We start from the raw sequence: 16,658 nt of genomic DNA, 5'->3' as shown, positions 1-16,658 counted from the left end.
TCCTTTCTAAACTTTTCTTGTCATGTATATTATATTCTCATAGTTTTTATCCCCCCCCTTTCTCATGGAACAGGTAGAAACAGGCCTGAATTAAAAGAGGTATTGTACCCACATATTTTGAAAACCATACCACTTAATGTATCTATCAGTGGGTGTTAGTTACACATTTACAGTTTTTCTTTTCCTTTTTTCAATACTTTGTTTCTTTGACCTGTATATATTAAAACTGTAGTTTTCAATGTTCCTCTTATGTATCAAATATCTTTTCACTTGTGCTTTTGCTTGATTTCTTATTTGTTTTTCTGAGGGACTTTTGGATTATAGATTTAGTGAAATCAGAAAAAAATCTATCATATTAAAACAGAGGGCATATTATGTGTAAAGCATAATCAGTCTTTTCTTGATTTTATTTAAAAACGTTTTTACTACAGTTAATTACCACAAACTCCATTGACTATGGAGCCTAGAGGAATGTTCTTTTTTTTTTTTAATTTAATTTATTTATTATATTTGACAGAGACAGCCAGTGAGAGAGGGAACGCAAGCAGGGGGAGTGGGAGAGGAAGAAGCAGGCTCCTAGCGGAGGAGCCTGATGTGGGGCTTGATCCCAGAACGCTGGGATCATGCCCTGAGCCGAAGGCAGACTCTTAACGACTGAGCCACCCAGGCGCCCCTAGAGGAATGTTCTAATCCCTGTCCAAATACTAATCCCTCGACGCCTCTCCTTTTTATGAAGGCACTTCACGCTGTTCCATGTAAAGACTGGGATGAAGGAGAACTACGGTGGAATGGATGGTGAGTTGGTTGCTGAATACTTCAAACTTCAGAATGCTTTTGAAATAAAAAAAAAGAAATAGATTCATTGCATTTTTTTTAACCAGAGGAAGGAAGATTGATCTCATGGGCAGGGGAAATACTCTCTCTGTGCTTTAGATGTTGTTGTAGCATAAGATATAATTGCTGCTAAGCCCCTTGGGAAAGAAACTCTCAAAGGTATGCCTAGGTTAAGGCTGTGTTGTGGTTTCTCAGGCTTATTTTTTGGAATCTCTTTGCCTTAGGGCCATGGCTATTTTAAACATTTAAATATTAATAGACAAGGAGAAAGTGATAAGAAACCTATGTAATGTGTTACAGGAATCCAGAAAGGGCAGGCATTAATTCAGAAGTTTATGATTATGATGGAATATTTTATTATTTTTCTTGAATTTTCTTTATCTTTGTGTTTGTATTTTTTTAATTTGCATTTGAGTGATTTTGAAAAGAAGATGTTAATATAAACTTAAACTCTGCCTTGTTTATATGTAAATGTGCTGTGACCTTTGTGTTTATTATTCCCATTTGATGAAATTCACTACCTTGCTCCTCTTTATATGACTTCCTACATGGTCTATCAATTACAAAGAGAAATATCCATAGATAAGTGGATCAAAGCATGGATTTAAAAAAGCAAAAAGAAAAAAGAAGTGATTTACTGGATCTGACACCCTGTTTAACATTTCAGGATCAAACCAGTACCAAATTCCTAGGACATAGTAGGGGGTCCAGCAGACAGTAAATGAAGTGGCAAATGCAACTGTCATCTTTAGGGTCCTCAGCCGAGCTCTTGGTATATTATTCTTGGATTGATTCAGTTGTAACTCTGTTAGATAGAGAAAAAAATAGGTGTTTAAAGGCCAGTTTTATTACAAAACCAAAGTGGACAAAAAGGAAGAGTCACTAATTCAAACTAATTAATGGAATAGGAACAAATTCCTGATATTTTTAATAATGAAAAATTTTTGAAAAGGATATTAATGTTCCGAGTTTTCCACTATGTCATGTAATGAATAGAGAAGATTAAAGATGGCAGTGCTCTTAAAAATACATTTCCACCAAACTAATTTGGATTTGAAATGTGTAGGTACTCAAACTCTAAAAACATACATTTAAGAGAGTAGACTAAAGCTGAGCTGAATTGAATTATGTGTTTACACAGAACTATACTTACTATCCGAGTAGCTCTGGCAGTAAGGATGATAAGAATCACATGTGGCGAAAGTGTGTTGTCCAAAGTTATCTTTCTCAACCACGTGCTTCTATGATATTCAAAGCAATTTCCCTTTTCATATCAGCAAATCATTTAAAGTTCCCATGTATGTGTTGTGCGTGGTTGTAGTGTGGTGTGTGTATGGTGTATGTGTGGAGCTCGTGGCATCTGTGCGGTGTATGTGAGGTGTGTGCGTGTGTTTGTTACATATGTGGGGTGTGTGGTGTATGTGGGGTGTGTGTGTGTGTGTGTGTGTGGAAATTCCTTGGAGTTTAATGGAAATGCTGACTCTAACAGGCTGCTTGCATGACGTTTGGCACATAGTTCTTAACTGCAGTTTTAAAGTACCCAAAATCTATTCTTGTATTTCGTAATCCAGAACTGCCATTTTAAAATAAAAAATACTCTTCACATGCTGTATTTTTTTCTGAGGGAAATAGATCATGCTTTGTAGAAGTAGCCATTTTGCAACTTCTTACTCATTGATGACAAAAGAGTGGAAATATGGAGGAAAACATTTACATGTGTGATGTTTTAATTATAAAATTAATTTTTGACTAGAGATGTTAAAATCAGTAATTTATTGGGTACAGATTGGTTACAGATTTCTGTCATACAAACCTAGTTATCATTTACTCTGTACCTTGCCATGGGCCTTGTTCTTTTCACACATTATTTCATTTAATCCTCAATATCTGTAAACTTTAATGACACAAGTAATAAAGCAATCAATAGGAATGAACACATTTAAAAAAGCATCTTGGCTGACTCTGAAAAAATGTTGAACGTCCTGTAACATACTGTCCTTCTACCTCTTTTGAGATATCATCCCATTTCTTTATTGGTTTACTGTTTTACTGTCTTCTAGACTGTAGACTCCATGAAAGAGGGATAGTTACTGGGCTGTTTTATTCACCATGGTATCCGCATCACCAGTTCCAGCAATACTGAGTAGTTAATACATATTAGTTGAATAAAGAAATGATTAATTAACTAAATCGGTGTTAGTAACATTCAACTATTGCTCCTTGCCTCTGCTGTTTTGTTGCTCTGCTTCTGCCTAGCTCACATGTCTTCAGATTAATCCCTATTTGGGACTCTCCATGAGCCCTTCTTAGGTATCCCTTATAGAACTGAATTTCCCTGGAATGAGATTTTGAGGGCAGGGCAGACGTTTTTGCAGTATACTTCTTAAGAAGTATCAAATACCATTTTGTGCTGGGAACTGCCCAAATATCTACTATAGAGCATTACCGTGATTATTTCCTTGAGAAAATATCTGCTGAGAATGATCACGCTACAGTAATTAACATGATTTTCCTGTTAAGTTGTACCATGTATAACTTATGCACCGTGCCATTGGTAACATGTCTTTTGGATGTCGTGCCAACATAGCCATGTTTACTTTGCAAATTCATAAATTTTAGTTTGCAAGACTGCACCAGGTTATGGAAGCAAAAAGGCACCACCACAGCTGTGAGGATTCAGATGAAAGAGTCAATGACATATTCAACAATATTTTGCACACCAGCACATGCACGTACACACGTGCACTGTTATGTTGTGTGGAATAGGGGATTTGAGTGTGAAACGGAACAGCTTAACTTGAACGAGTCTCTTGACTACCACTTAAGGAGGTGTGCTTTGCAATATTCTAGAAATCAGGTGTTTGGTATAGTGTTGTGGTGGGCCCAGCAGGAGCAATTTGCTAATGCTTATACTGGGTAAAATGAAGTAATTGTTGTTTCGTTTTAAATTTCATGGTACAAATTTGGAACATTGGGAGATACCAAATTATCTCATCTGTAAATTGGGGATAGTAAAAGTATAATAAAAGTATCACCTCACGGAGTTACTGTGAATATTAAATATGCAAATTGCTTAGAATAGTATCTGGCACCTCGTATGTGCCACTCTGCCTTGAATATTGCTGTTTAAAACCTGTTTACCCACAATTAAAACCGAATCTAAGGAATACGTACTGTGGGGGTCCTGATGAAGGACTCGCGTCAGGGTGAAGATGATTTTTGCATTGCAGATTAATGTGATGAGAAGAGGGATGATGAAGAGGCAGCTGAAGGTGAAGAAGTTATAAAAGGCTTGATGCCACCATTGCGGAAAACTGCAGTGTGTTACACATTGAGAGAAACCTTCTGTCTGTCCAGAGCTATCTGCTAAGTGGATCATCCTGAAGATATATAACTGTATGAGAAAAGAAAAAAAAATTGGAAAATGGCATCACTTTCTTTCAAACAGTATTTGCATTTTTTCTTGAAAGCTTTCTTCTTCTGTATGCTATAGGCCTTTGAACATGTTGGCCAAAGCGATGGCTTAGCTCCTTGACAGTATCCTTTTGGCTCTTCACCGAAAAGTTGTAAGTGGACTTAAAATATGTTTGGGTAATGTGAATGGGTCTATAGGATTTTGGATTTTTTGGAACTTATTTCAACCTGGTAGAACAATCATCAGCCAAAGATTTAAACACTGTTTGTATTTCAATTTCATATGCAATTATAATGAGTAAAGTTTTCGCAAGTGACTTTGTTTATTATTATATCTGCAGCACCCCAAACTGTGTCTAACAGTTAGAATGTGTCCCCAAAATACATATTTAAATTTTATTTTTGAGACAGAAAACCCCATTAAAATGGTCAAAAGACATGAATAGACCATTCACAAAAAAAGATATAGCAGTGCCCTTCAGCATATGAAAAGATGTTCAACCTCATTTGTGATAAAGAAAAAGCCAATTCAGCCTACACTAAAATGGCATTTTTCACTCTCAAGATTGGCAAAAATGAAAAATAGCAACACACTCTCATGGCCAGGTTGTGGGGAAAGAGATATTCTCCCACATTTCTAGTGGGAATGCAAATTGGCACAACCACTATGGATGATGTGGTTTTTGGAATATAGGTGAGGTTCAGTGGGGTGGAGTCCAGAGCCGAGGACCAAGAAAGAATTCTTGAGACGCCTTTGGTGCAAAATGGTGGTTTATTAAAGCACGGGGACAGGACCCGTGGGCAGAAAGAGCTGCTGCCCCTGGATGTGAGGGGTGATTGATTATGTACTATGGGGTTGGGGGAGGTAAGGAAAGAGGGAGGTTTCAAAGGGATTTTCACATGTTAAAGAAGACTCACAGGATACTGGAGGCCTTGCCATTGTCAAGTTAAGGTTTTTCCCTCTAGCAAGGCATTAACATGAAGATAGTTGGGAACTTTCTGCAGGAACATTATACTCTGCCTGCTTCAAAGATCTGCCAATGGGCTGCAGATTATAAGGACATTTAATTGTATCTACATTCCCTTCTGGAAGCTAGGTTATTGATAGAAATGCTTTGTTCTTGTACATTGCTAAGACATTTGTAAACTGAGGGAGACTCCGGTGTTGCAGGATTGTGGTCTCTATAAGTTAACTATTTGTTTTTCCTTTCCTTAGCTTTAGGGCAGCCATGTGGTCTCTATAAGTTAACTATTTGTTTTTCCTTTCCTTAGCTTTAGGGCAGCCAGGAGTGCACGAGGAATGTCACATATATCCCATCTGGGGGCGGGGGGGGGGCAGTGTCAGCCTCTGCTCTGTCCTCAGCTTGCCTTCTGTTCCCTTATCACGGAGAAGAATTTGGCAATAAGTAGCATAACTACATCTGCATTCCCCTTTGACCCAGCAATCTGACATCCAGGAATTTACTCTGAAGATACATTCCTACTTCCATTATATGAAAATACATAGGCACAAGGTTATTCATTGATGCATTGTTTGTAACTGGAAAGAATTGGAAATAATGTAAGTACCAATTCATACAACAGTAGCTGAATAAAATCCAGTGGACCACACAATGGAGTGCTATATACCTGCAGAAAAAGAGTAAGGAAAATCTCTATGTAGATTTTTGTGCATGTGTGCGTGTCTCTGTCTCTCTCTCTCTCTCTCTCTGTGTGTGTGTGTGTGTGTGTGTGTGTGTGTGTGTGTGTGTTTATTTTCTAGCTCTGTCTGCTGGGAGCCTAGGAACAATGACATCCTAGTGGCAATACATCCACCACTCTTGTACCCAGATCTTGTTTTCTAAATACCATTCTCTACCAAAAGGAACCAGAGCTCATTGGAGAAGTGGGTGATTCCCGAGGTTGGCATAGGCAAACTACATGCACTTGGAACAGCTTATGCCAAAAAGCCAGGAAGTACTAAAAGAATAGTGGAACATGTCAGAAGAGCTCTGCAGCCAGATTGAGAGAAAATCTGGGACAGTGTAAGCATTGAAAACAAAACCCCAAAACCAAAAAGCAAAGCCCTGATAAAAAGGAATGATTAACTGTTGAATAGGGTAAGAATCCATTTGTCTATGCTGACATACATTACAAAACAGTAACAACAAAGAAATGGGGGCAGGGGAAAAAACTCTATTATTGTAGAAAGCCAACTAATAAATGTATAAGGAATAATGAAAGTAGTGATTACCAAATGGTAATAATAAATGGTTCAGGCAAGAGTTGTCAATGAATGGTAAAAACATGGATGAAGTTTGAGGAAAGCAGGATATTTACATAATTTCTAACTATACCTGCAAGATACTTATTCATTATGAAGAGTAAAATTAACAACTTGACTATAGAGAAATAACCAAATAATTAAGTTAACATAGCCAATAACGGGACCATGGACAGCAGCTACTTCCTTATATAATGCATTGAGAAGTACTCACCATCACTTCTTTGGTATTTCTGTCTAAAGTGCATAATCTACATCTAACCATGAGAAAACATCAGACAAACTCCAATAGAGGGGCATTCTACAAAATAAGTGGCCTGCACTCTTCAGAAATGTCAATGTCATGAAACACAGAGAGACTGAGGAATGGTTCCAATTTAAAGGAGGCTAATGAAATGTGGCAGCTGAATCCAATGCATAATCTTGGATTTTCTTTTGTTAAAAGGGACATTATTGGGATAATTGGTGAGATATGAATAAGTTATATAGATTAAATAATAGTGTTTTTTCAGTGCTAATTTCCTGATTTTGATACTTGTACTGTATGTGCCAGAAAAAACACACTGAAGTATTAAAAGGGACATCTTATCTGAATTTACTTTTAAACAATTCAGAAAAAAGTGTATATAAGAGACAAAGTAAATAAACAGATGCAGTAAAATGTTAATATTTGGGGAAGCCCAGGGAAAGGTATTCCAGAAATATTTGTATGATTCTTGCAACCTTTCTTTAAGTGAAATTACGTTTTTTTGAATCACAAATTGTATCAACTATTAAGGAAATGTTGCAAGTAGTTTTCAAAAATAAGTTTTAATAGTCATTTATTCATTGTTTCCCCATTTATCAAGCAAACTCTTATCCAGTCATTTCTAAGCTTTTCCACTGAGAAACTTCATTTTACTATGATGCATTATTAAAATGAAAAGATAAGAGTACCCAAGCACTGTAAAACTAATAGAAAGTAAATGCAAACAAAAATGCTACAGGATTTAAAAAATCTTAAGCAAATGAGGCACAGTATTCATCTTTTAAAGTTTTTGATTGAATTAATAAATTTTAGTGTAATTTAATTAGTTCCACAGGCCCAGGATTTCTTTCCTTTTTGGGGTATTGGAATGGGAGTGGTGTGCCTAAAAAAAAAAAAAAACCCTATGTTTCCTTTCTTTGCTTGTAGAGTAGAAAAATTTAATAAACTATAAATATAATAAACTAAAATAAAATATAATAAACATAATATGAAATACAATGGTGTATCTTTTATTTGTAATTAAAATGTTAATTTTCAGTTTCAGATCTTTTATCAAGGGCAAAAATAGTATTTTTAAATTAATCCACTAGAGGGCGCCCAATGATCAGATAATCAAATTTAAAGTTCAGCGATTCAAACACCTATTCAGCTACTTCTACTTTACAATCCAGACCAACTTTTTCCACATCACAAAGTAACCATTTAAATTTTCTATACTTCTTTGCAACCTGACCTTATTTAAAGTTTAGTTTTGAATTTGGCCCAACAGGTATTGTGAGTTGAAGTCTTTGGAGGGGTTACTTCACATAGAACCTGAGAATCTGGTATTTCTTTAAAACCTTAGCTGCTTCTCTCCCCATCTTCCCAATCATACTTGGGTCCAGAGGACCCAAGTTTAACTTTCTGTTCTGCACTGCTCTGCCAGATTTTCACTTTAATATTTCATATTTCATACTCATAATAAATCATAATGATGAAACTTTCAATAAAATGACTTTGAAATAAAGTACTATGATTTGAGCTAATGGTTATCTTTGTTTAATAAATGCTTATTTTTTATTTATTTTTTTGTTGTGAGAGAGAAATGTGCACGGGGGTGTGGGGGAGGGGCAGAGGGAGAGGGAGAGAGAATCTCAAGCAGACTCCACACTGAGCACAGAGCCTTCACGGGCCTGGATCTCACGACCCTGAGATCATGACCTGAGCTGAAATCAAAAGTCTGATGCATAACCGACTGAGCCACCCAGGCACTCCGAATGCTTTTTGTTAAAGCAACTTCTTGGTCAAAAACTGTACTAGATGCTCTCTGTCATAAAAGATGAACCAGATATATCCTGCTATCAGAGAATTTAAAATTTGGTAGGGAAGCTATAGCATGTATGTGACACCTGTCACACAAGGTAGACTGTTTTAAGTTCTAGAAGAGTGATACAGTAGAGTGTTATGGTAACTCAGAATCCTACCTGCCCATGAATAAGCTGAACCTAGCTTATTTTGTGCTCCAAGGCCATCTTCATTGGAATGATTAATATAGGGATCCACTTTTACATCCAGTGTTTTGTTTTTTGTCCTTGGATTATAATTCTTTAATTTCTTAGTTTCTCCTTTCTCATCCTTGGCCCCAGTTCTCTCGGTGTTTGCTTTATTCTACCATAAACAAGAGCCATCTGTTTTCCTTCTTTACAGTCATTTGCAGATGCTTCTTAGAGTGTTGTTTTTAGCCCTCGCCTTACCCCAGACTAATTACATTATCACTGCATCTTTTCCAGCGGTAACTATCTTTAGATGATGTGCTTCAGTTTCCTTGTCTATAAAATGGAGATATCAATAATATTTACTGCTAGGAGCTTTCAAGACAATTACATGAGTTAATGCTTGCAAAGCACTTAGAATAATGCCTGGCACACAGTACTGTATAAATTGTAACCATTATTATTATAAAAATTTCAAGGCACACAACTTATAAATGTGTGTTCATGTATATTTATTTATATATTTATAAATGTTTACCATATATCTTTTCCTGATAGCTCTTAACCATCTATTCTCAACTTAAGACTTTCCTGCCTTTTCCTTCTCAAGTCTCCTACAGGAAAAAATGAAATAGACAACACTGCGTGGTGTGATATAGAGTAGTAGGTAAAAGCCCTGGGTATGGAGTTAACTGGATCTGCACTTACTAGACTGTACTCTTGGGCATTTTATGGAACGTTCTTAACCTTGGTTTCTGTATGAATAAAATAAAGATAATAACTGTATACAATATATAGGGTTTTTGGGAGCCTTACATGAAATAATGCATGCAAAAGGATTTAGCACAATTCCTGACACATATTTATGTCTTCCATAAACTAATATTTATCATCATCATTGTTATTTACTTATGTTGATTGTTGTTATTTATGTTATTAGTGTGCTACTCCTATGTCCTAGTATCCTTCTTGGCATATTGTACACGTGTGATGAGTATTGATTGGATTTAAGCTGCTTGTCAAGTTCAGAAGTGCATTCTAGTCCAATCGAGTGCATTCTGTGTGTCCAGGCAAGCCTTTCTATGTCTTCAGACCACATATCTTTACACCAAAGACTAAAGGATGTCTCATATATCTTGCCTTCCAATCTGGGTTAGCGATAGAGTTTAAATGCTGTCAGGATGTAATGCTCCATATTAACACAGATAAACTAGTGGTATGAACTTCTGCAAACGCTTCTTGTGGTGGGAGATGACTGTCGTTGGAAACCATGTGAGTTTTGATTAGATATGAGCACACCTAATTCAGGACATGTTTTCTCCTCAACATGTACTTATCGGCCCAACCACACAGAGTCTGAAGGCAGATTTTCTTTCAGGTCATGTTTGTTCCTTCCCTTCCCTTCCTTTTTCTTTTCTTCCTCTTTCTTTCCTTCTTTCTCTGTCACCCTTCCTTCTTTCCTTTCTTCCAACCTTATTTTACTGTTACAAATGATAGCTTCAAGACTGGAATTATTATGCTTTGGCATATATAGCTTTCAGAATGAGGAGGATAGCCTAGTAACTAGGAGGTAGTTTGACAAAACTGACTTATCAGTCAGAATGAATGCTATAATTTTGAGAAATTGGAAATAATCAATCTTCATGTAAGCAATTCTCTTTGCTGTCTCTTGAGGAATCATTTAATATTCATACTCATATTTCCCTATTATTTTCCCTCCTGACTTCAAAAACTCTATTATGAACAAAGGAATGAAAACAGGAGGAGAGGAATGAATGAACATTAACGGAGTGTCTAAGTATAAAGTCTTGTACTAGGTGATCTTATGTGTCTTATTCTTTACCATTTATTCTTCACCACTACTCTTTTAAATTTAGTGAAGTAATTTACTCAGAGCCACAGAGATGGTAAGAGACAGCATTGGGACTTAAAGCCAACTTTGTTTAAATCCAATTCTCATGCCATTTCTACTATTCTATTGCCTTCGAAGCTTTGCTGCAGGGAGGTCTAAGGTCTTCAGAGACCATGATGCTTGAGCAGAAGACTGGCTTCCCTTATCCCTCTTCAGCAAGAACAGCTCCACTTACATGTTTCATGTATTTTTGGGGGCTCCAGATAGAATTTTGCTTTTAAAAAAATTCCATTACTAGGAAAAAGTTTGAAAGTTCAGCTATGCTATGCTGAAATATCTGGAAATATATCCTCAATCCATCATGGAATTACTCAAGTAATTGACGATCAATATATGCACCAGAGGATGGTGATTAAAGTCATCCTTTCAGTGTGACTTTGCCGCGGGAAGATGCAGCTTTGTCAGCGGGCTTATCCGTAGAGTGTGGTGAAGCATGAGGTGGACTTGTGATTTACCACAGTCTAGAAATAAAAAGTCCTTTTGGTCTCTCATCTTTCCCATTAAATATGTGTAACATTAGTCATGGGATTAAAACCTCTTTTATTCAGAGAGATAGCAAGAGCTCTAAAAAGAAGAAAACCTGGACTTAATAAAAAGACATGAGTCCAACAGCCCAAGTGACATTGGGAAAGTCAATGAATCCCTTCAGACCAATCGTTTTTGAAATGCAGATTTTTTTTAAAGATTTTATTTATTTGTCAGAGAGAGAGAGAGAGAGAGAGCACGCGAGAGAGAGCACACAAGCAGGGGGAGTGGCAGGCAGAGGGAGAAGCAGGCTCCCTGCTGAGCAAGGAGTCTGATGGATGTGGGCCTAGATCCCAGGACTCTGGGATCATGACCTGATCCAACCAATGACGCTTAACCAGCTGAGCCACCCAGGCATCCCTGAACTGCAGAGTCTACCCATTGGTTACTTGCAATCAACATTAAAAAATGAAATGAAACAGAGTTGAATATTTTATGAAATATTTTCTCAGTTATAGGTGTGAGAGACAGACGAAGTCTCTATGTGGTATGTATTTCTTACTTTGGGTTGCTGCCAGAAAGGTTTGCATGCCATTGCTCTCAAACATTCTCTTTGTACTTTCTCTGATATGCCAGATGGGGATAGTAACATGGCTGTTACATACTGCATAGAATGAGGTTTTTCAGGAAACTTCAGTAAAGTGCTTTATAAATTTTGTCTGCTGCTGAAAGTAAGGATGAGTCATGTGTTTCACCATAAAATAGTACCATCATTTTCTGTGGCCCATATTCACATAGATCTCTCAGGAAGACTAATGTGCTTGAGGTCAGGCTAGTAGACGAACATCGTAAACAATTCAAATTTAATTTCATCTTTTTACTACATCAGGATAGATGAGTATTTGACACTATCTTTCTATTATTGCTGTGATATACTTAGATGAAAATAATTGAATTAAAGAAGCAATATATTTTTTATAGCCTCTGGGACAGTCCTTTAAAGGAGACTGACATTATTGGTTTGCATTTCAGTTAATATCACAAATTGACCTATTTCTTTTCTTTTTTAAAAAAATATTTACGTCGAGAGAGAGAGCGCACGCACGCACGCACGAGGCAGTTCACAGAGCCTGAAGGGGGGCTTAATCCCATGACCCTGAGATCACCACCAGAGCTGAAATCAAGAGTCAAACACTCAACCAACTTAGCCACCCAGGTGCCCCTCAAACTGACCTATTTCTACTTCTGTTTAGACTTTCATCAGTATCCCAACTTACCAACTACTTTCCAAATACCTGTACTTATACAATGATCTTATATCAGTAACGTTATGTCCTAAAGCAAATGTTTTCAGCACTTTTCAGAGCCTGCCTTCCCTCCCCCTTCAAGCAAACAGAGAAACAAACAGGCAGACAAACACTCCTTTTCCCAACCTACCTTCCTGTTTCAATGGTTTTACTGTTAAATCTCCTTGGCTAAAAATATTGGAGCTATAGTTTTTCACCCTCTGGTTATTAAATCCCTAAATCCAACTTGTTGCTAAGCTTTGTTTTTTGTTTGAAATGTCCCTCTTACAATCGATTCTCTCTGAGACTACCCTAGCCACCAACTTAATCACCTCATAGCCAGAAAAGCTGGAAAAGGTTTCTCTGTCTTTTTTTTTTTTTAAAGATTTTATTTATTTATGTGACAGAGAGACAGCCAGCGAGAGAGGGAACACAGCAGGGGGAGTGGGAGAGGAAGAAGCAGGCTCATAGCGGAGGAGCCTGATGTGGGACTCGATCCCGGTATGCCGGGATTACACCCTGAGCCGAAGGCAGACGCTTAACCGCTGTGCCACCCAGGCGCCCCTTCTCTGTCTTTTGCATCTGTTTGGGTCTATGTAAATTTTCTCAAACTTTTTTTTTCTTAAAAAATCACTTTGTTTCTTGTTCAGGATGCACAAAGGATTTATGGAGGATTTATGGCTCCCACGTTAATTTCAGAATTTCCCCTGGTTATCACTGTCTTTTGTAACACAGGTCCATCATACCCCCTCATTCACTGATTCACTCATCCACACTTTTTGTTTAAGGAGAAGGTGAAGGATTTATTTGATCTGAAGAGAAATCACATTATCCAAACATTTTAAATTAGTATTTTTGCTAGTTATCTTATTAGGTACTATGAGTATTAATGAAGTTGAACATAGCAGAGTCTCCATCACCTAATAGCGTATGCCTTAATGGCAAAAACCAGCAAATGCATAATCACGATGTTTTATGACATAGTTCACTACAAGGTGGAAGAAAAGGGAGCAACCGTCAAATCTGATTTCCTGCCAGTCCTACCTTTCAATCTTTTGCTTCAGCCAGACAAGTCTCCTGTGAAAGTTAATCACACTTTGCAACACTTGCTGAAAAATAAATGTGATCTTTGACTTATTTTTTCCATCCAAATACCATCCATCTTAAAAGACTCAAGGTATCCTACCTTTAACCTTAAAACATTCCTTCCCCATTTCAACTCTTACTTATCTCTCCTTCTTCTTACACTTGTAATAGGTTTTAAAAGTGTTTAGGATATAGTCATTATTAGTTTTACATAAGTTTTGTCTCCACAACTGAATTACATTTTCTTTGAGGGCTGTTTCTTTGTTTCATCAGTATCAGACTCAGTGTGAAGAGCCTAACTTGCTTATCTTCCCTAAGAAAACCAATAAATAAGCAGCATTCTTACTTTAAAGAAACAAAATGGAAAACTTCAGGCATAAGCCTTAGCTAAATAACCTCATTTCGACAGACGCATTTACTAAACCTGTTCTCGCATATTCATTCACTGTAAGAATCTTATAATACACTTTTCTCCAGGGACATCAAAACACTTTAGCTTTTCCCATTTCTCCTGCCATAAAATACACTGTAATTAAATTGATCTAGTGTCCAAAAACTATTAGTTAAGTGAGGAATTGGCAGGAAAATTTGGTTATTCAACTTTCTAGTGTTTTGCTGTATTTAATGAGGATTATTAATGAGGATTATTATTAATCCTGCATGGCAGGATTTTTGTTTGTTTGTTTTTGTTTGTTTTTCTAACTGCCTGCCGCATGTAGAATGTCTAGATAACTTCCATTTATAGTGGCTGGGTTTTGGAACATCCTGGTTAACTTGGATGTCACTTCTTGACACATCCTCATACCCTGGGTTCATCTTCATACAGTACATTTACAAACGTACGGACAACTTCTTTATCTCTTATTAAAGGATCTTTGCTGTCTGTAAGAATGTGTCCTTTTCTTCAGAGATATGACTGCTGAAAAGGTAGATTCTGCAGGTCAATTAATCAGGTTGCCTCTGCTGAGGACAATCTGGAGCGACACCTGCCTATACCAGAAGACCTGTGCCTACACCAACGATCCTAATTTTGCTATCAGTTGCAGTCTAGCCTCCCTCCAGATAAGCTCAAGTCAATCTCAGAGAAATATTCAAATTTCAGATGTCCAGGATTTCCCACTTTTCCTTTGTTCAATCTCACCCAGCTACAAACTGCAGAACAGCATACTAGTTGAGAATGATTCTAAGTTGCAACAGTGACAGAATAGTTTCCAGGCAAGAAGTCCAGATGAGACATGTTATAAACACTTTCTACCTATGCAGATGTCACAGTTCCTCAAGATTTTCTCCATTTACCATATCAATCAGAGTGAGCGGAAAACTAGATGAAAGAATAAGATGGGGATGAGGTAAAATTTGACAATAGCTACGTTTCTTGAGGAGCATTTACTCGGTACCAGAGATTATGCTAGACACTTTAATACACTGTTCATTTAATCTTCAGAAAAGCTGCCTAAAGTAGGTATTACCTCCATTTTATAATGAAGGAACTGAAACGCAGAGAAGTTAAAAAATGTGCCCAAGGTAACAGAGCCAGGATTAAACTCCACTCTCTGATTTCCCGAGTCCGAGCTCTCAAAGATAATTCAATACTGCCTCTGACATGTGGTCACCCAATACAGTAGTCAAGTTTAGATAGGAATCTGTGATTGCCGTATCCTAACAAGTTCAAGATAATGGTTTACCTGTGGTCCAGCAAAGATACCACTGAGGAGCCAGGCCAAGCCAATCATGGACTGTCCAAGCTTGCCATTGCTTTTCATAGCTAGAGGCCTCGTGATGGCCAGGGAGCGGTCCAGGCTGATCACTACCATCATGAAGGCTGGGGCGTACATGGAGAAAAGCTTCAGGTAGCTGAGGACTTTGCAGAGGAACTCTCCAGCATACCATTGGACTGTAACGTTCCACATTCCATCCAGTGGCATGACTATCAGAGTCTCTAACAGGTTGGCTAAGGTCAGATGTTTTAAAAGCACCTTCATTCTGGAGCGCTTTTTCCCTTTCTCTGTTTTTTGAGTCCACTTCTGCAGTTTCAACAAGAAAGAAGCATTAAAAGTTGTAGAGAGTAGAAAAAGAAAGAAAGTAACGGTCACGCGGATCTTTCCAGATAAGGTCAGGGTGGGGAGGTTGCCCTGCATTAGCGGGTTGCTGTCGTTTACCACTGAGCAGTGATTTTGATTCTGTTCAGGAGAGACGCTCGCCATATTTCCCGGCGGATGGAGCTTCAAGACTCGTGTTTCCAGCACTTCTGATGTTTTGTTGTAATCTAGCCCAAAGCTTGTTTTATTTCTGCCTTCTTTAGATGGAAACGTCACAGGTTTAGATTTATGTCAAATTTCGTCCCTGAGCTACTTCATGTTTCACGTAAAAGATCAAGGTGAACTTGTTTTGTGGGCTCATAATCCAACAGAGTGCTCAAACAGAGCGCGGGCAACGCTTCCTGAGGGCCAAAGGTAACCGTAGCACTGCAGCAGATGGCCTGGTGTTCACAACATTTTTCCTAAGTAGAGAAGGACACTTAAATTTAAAATCCACTCATGCTACTATTTACATGACTTAATAAAGAGATTTTCTAAAAACTATTAAGTGTTATTGTTCTGTCCAACAGATACAAAATGAAAATGAAGAAAAATACTAAAAAAGAACTCTATCCAGTTCAAATCTGTTGTTTTAAGAAATCAATTCATTTCTCAAAAACATTTGTTTTTCTTTTTCAATCACACACTGCTGTACATTCAAACACTAGACAAATATGTTCATTTAAAACCATCTTCCACAAAACATCAAATTAATATCTTTACAGAATTAATTTGATCTAATACAAATTGGTCTGCATTCAAATTTATCTATTGATCTAAATGGCCTGACTGTTCATGCTTAGGCTGCAGCAAAAATGATTAACTCTTTTCTATTATGGCTTGCTTTTATAATTGTTTAAATTTTATACTTGCCATAATCACACATTACTGCATAACGTAGCTAGATATTGGAGAGAATAGTGTATAAATGCTGTACCCACATTTATACATGTTTATGTATAATATAGATATTTGCTTAAATTCCTTTATACGTTATCTGATCATTTCAAATTGGGGCCACTTAGAAACTCTCTGTCTTACTCCCTTAGCGCTCATGGTGAGTGTTTGATGATGTTATTTACTAACACTGATATGACTTA

At 37.3% G+C, this 16,658-nt stretch overlaps 1 protein-coding gene and 1 long non-coding RNA gene across 3 annotated transcripts in view; one reads left to right on the top strand and one right to left on the bottom strand.

Moving 5' to 3' along the window:
* LOC148109557 (uncharacterized) overlaps nt 1-16,658 on the top strand; it is a 296,308-nt gene that overhangs the window by 12,408 nt on the left and 267,242 nt on the right. For both annotated transcript variants that reach the window (XR_015725457.1, XR_015725456.1), the window contains exon 3: nt 737-795. This is a non-coding gene — a long non-coding RNA (uncharacterized LOC148109557). The remainder of the gene's footprint in view (nt 1-736; nt 796-16,658) is intronic.
* On the bottom strand, nt 1,395-15,727 carry GNRHR (gonadotropin releasing hormone receptor). The gene is made up of 3 exons (XM_045771493.2): nt 15,166-15,727; nt 4,009-4,228; nt 1,395-1,639 (listed from the first exon to the last, which is right to left on the bottom strand). The coding sequence occupies exons 1-3, from the start codon at nt 15,682-15,684 to the stop codon at nt 1,395-1,397; spliced, it is 984 nt and encodes a 327-aa protein (XP_045627449.1). The 5' UTR covers nt 15,685-15,727.

The sequence above is a fragment of the Ursus americanus genome, chromosome 8 (assembly GCF_024610735.1).
Source record: "Ursus americanus isolate L20-20 chromosome 8, mUrsAme1.1.p, whole genome shotgun sequence".
NCBI lineage: Eukaryota > Metazoa > Chordata > Mammalia > Carnivora > Ursidae > Ursus > Ursus americanus.
The sequence above is the reverse complement of the archived record's forward strand: the minus strand, read 5'-3'. Positions and strand labels throughout refer to the sequence as shown.

Excerpts from the sequence above, each read along its gene's own strand:
- GNRHR (XM_045771493.2), bottom strand. The coding sequence starts at position 15,684 with ATGGCGAGCGTCTCTCCTGAACAGAATCAAAATCACTGCTCAGTGGTA. Across the intron at positions 4,229-15,165 it reads GTATCTTTGCTGGACCACAG|TTATATATCTTCAGGATGAT; the intron begins GTAAACCATTAT and ends TTTCTCATACAG. Across the intron at positions 1,640-4,008 it reads CCTTCATCAGGACCCCCACA|AGTTACAACTGAATCAATCC; the intron begins GTACGTATTCCT and ends TCTATCTAACAG.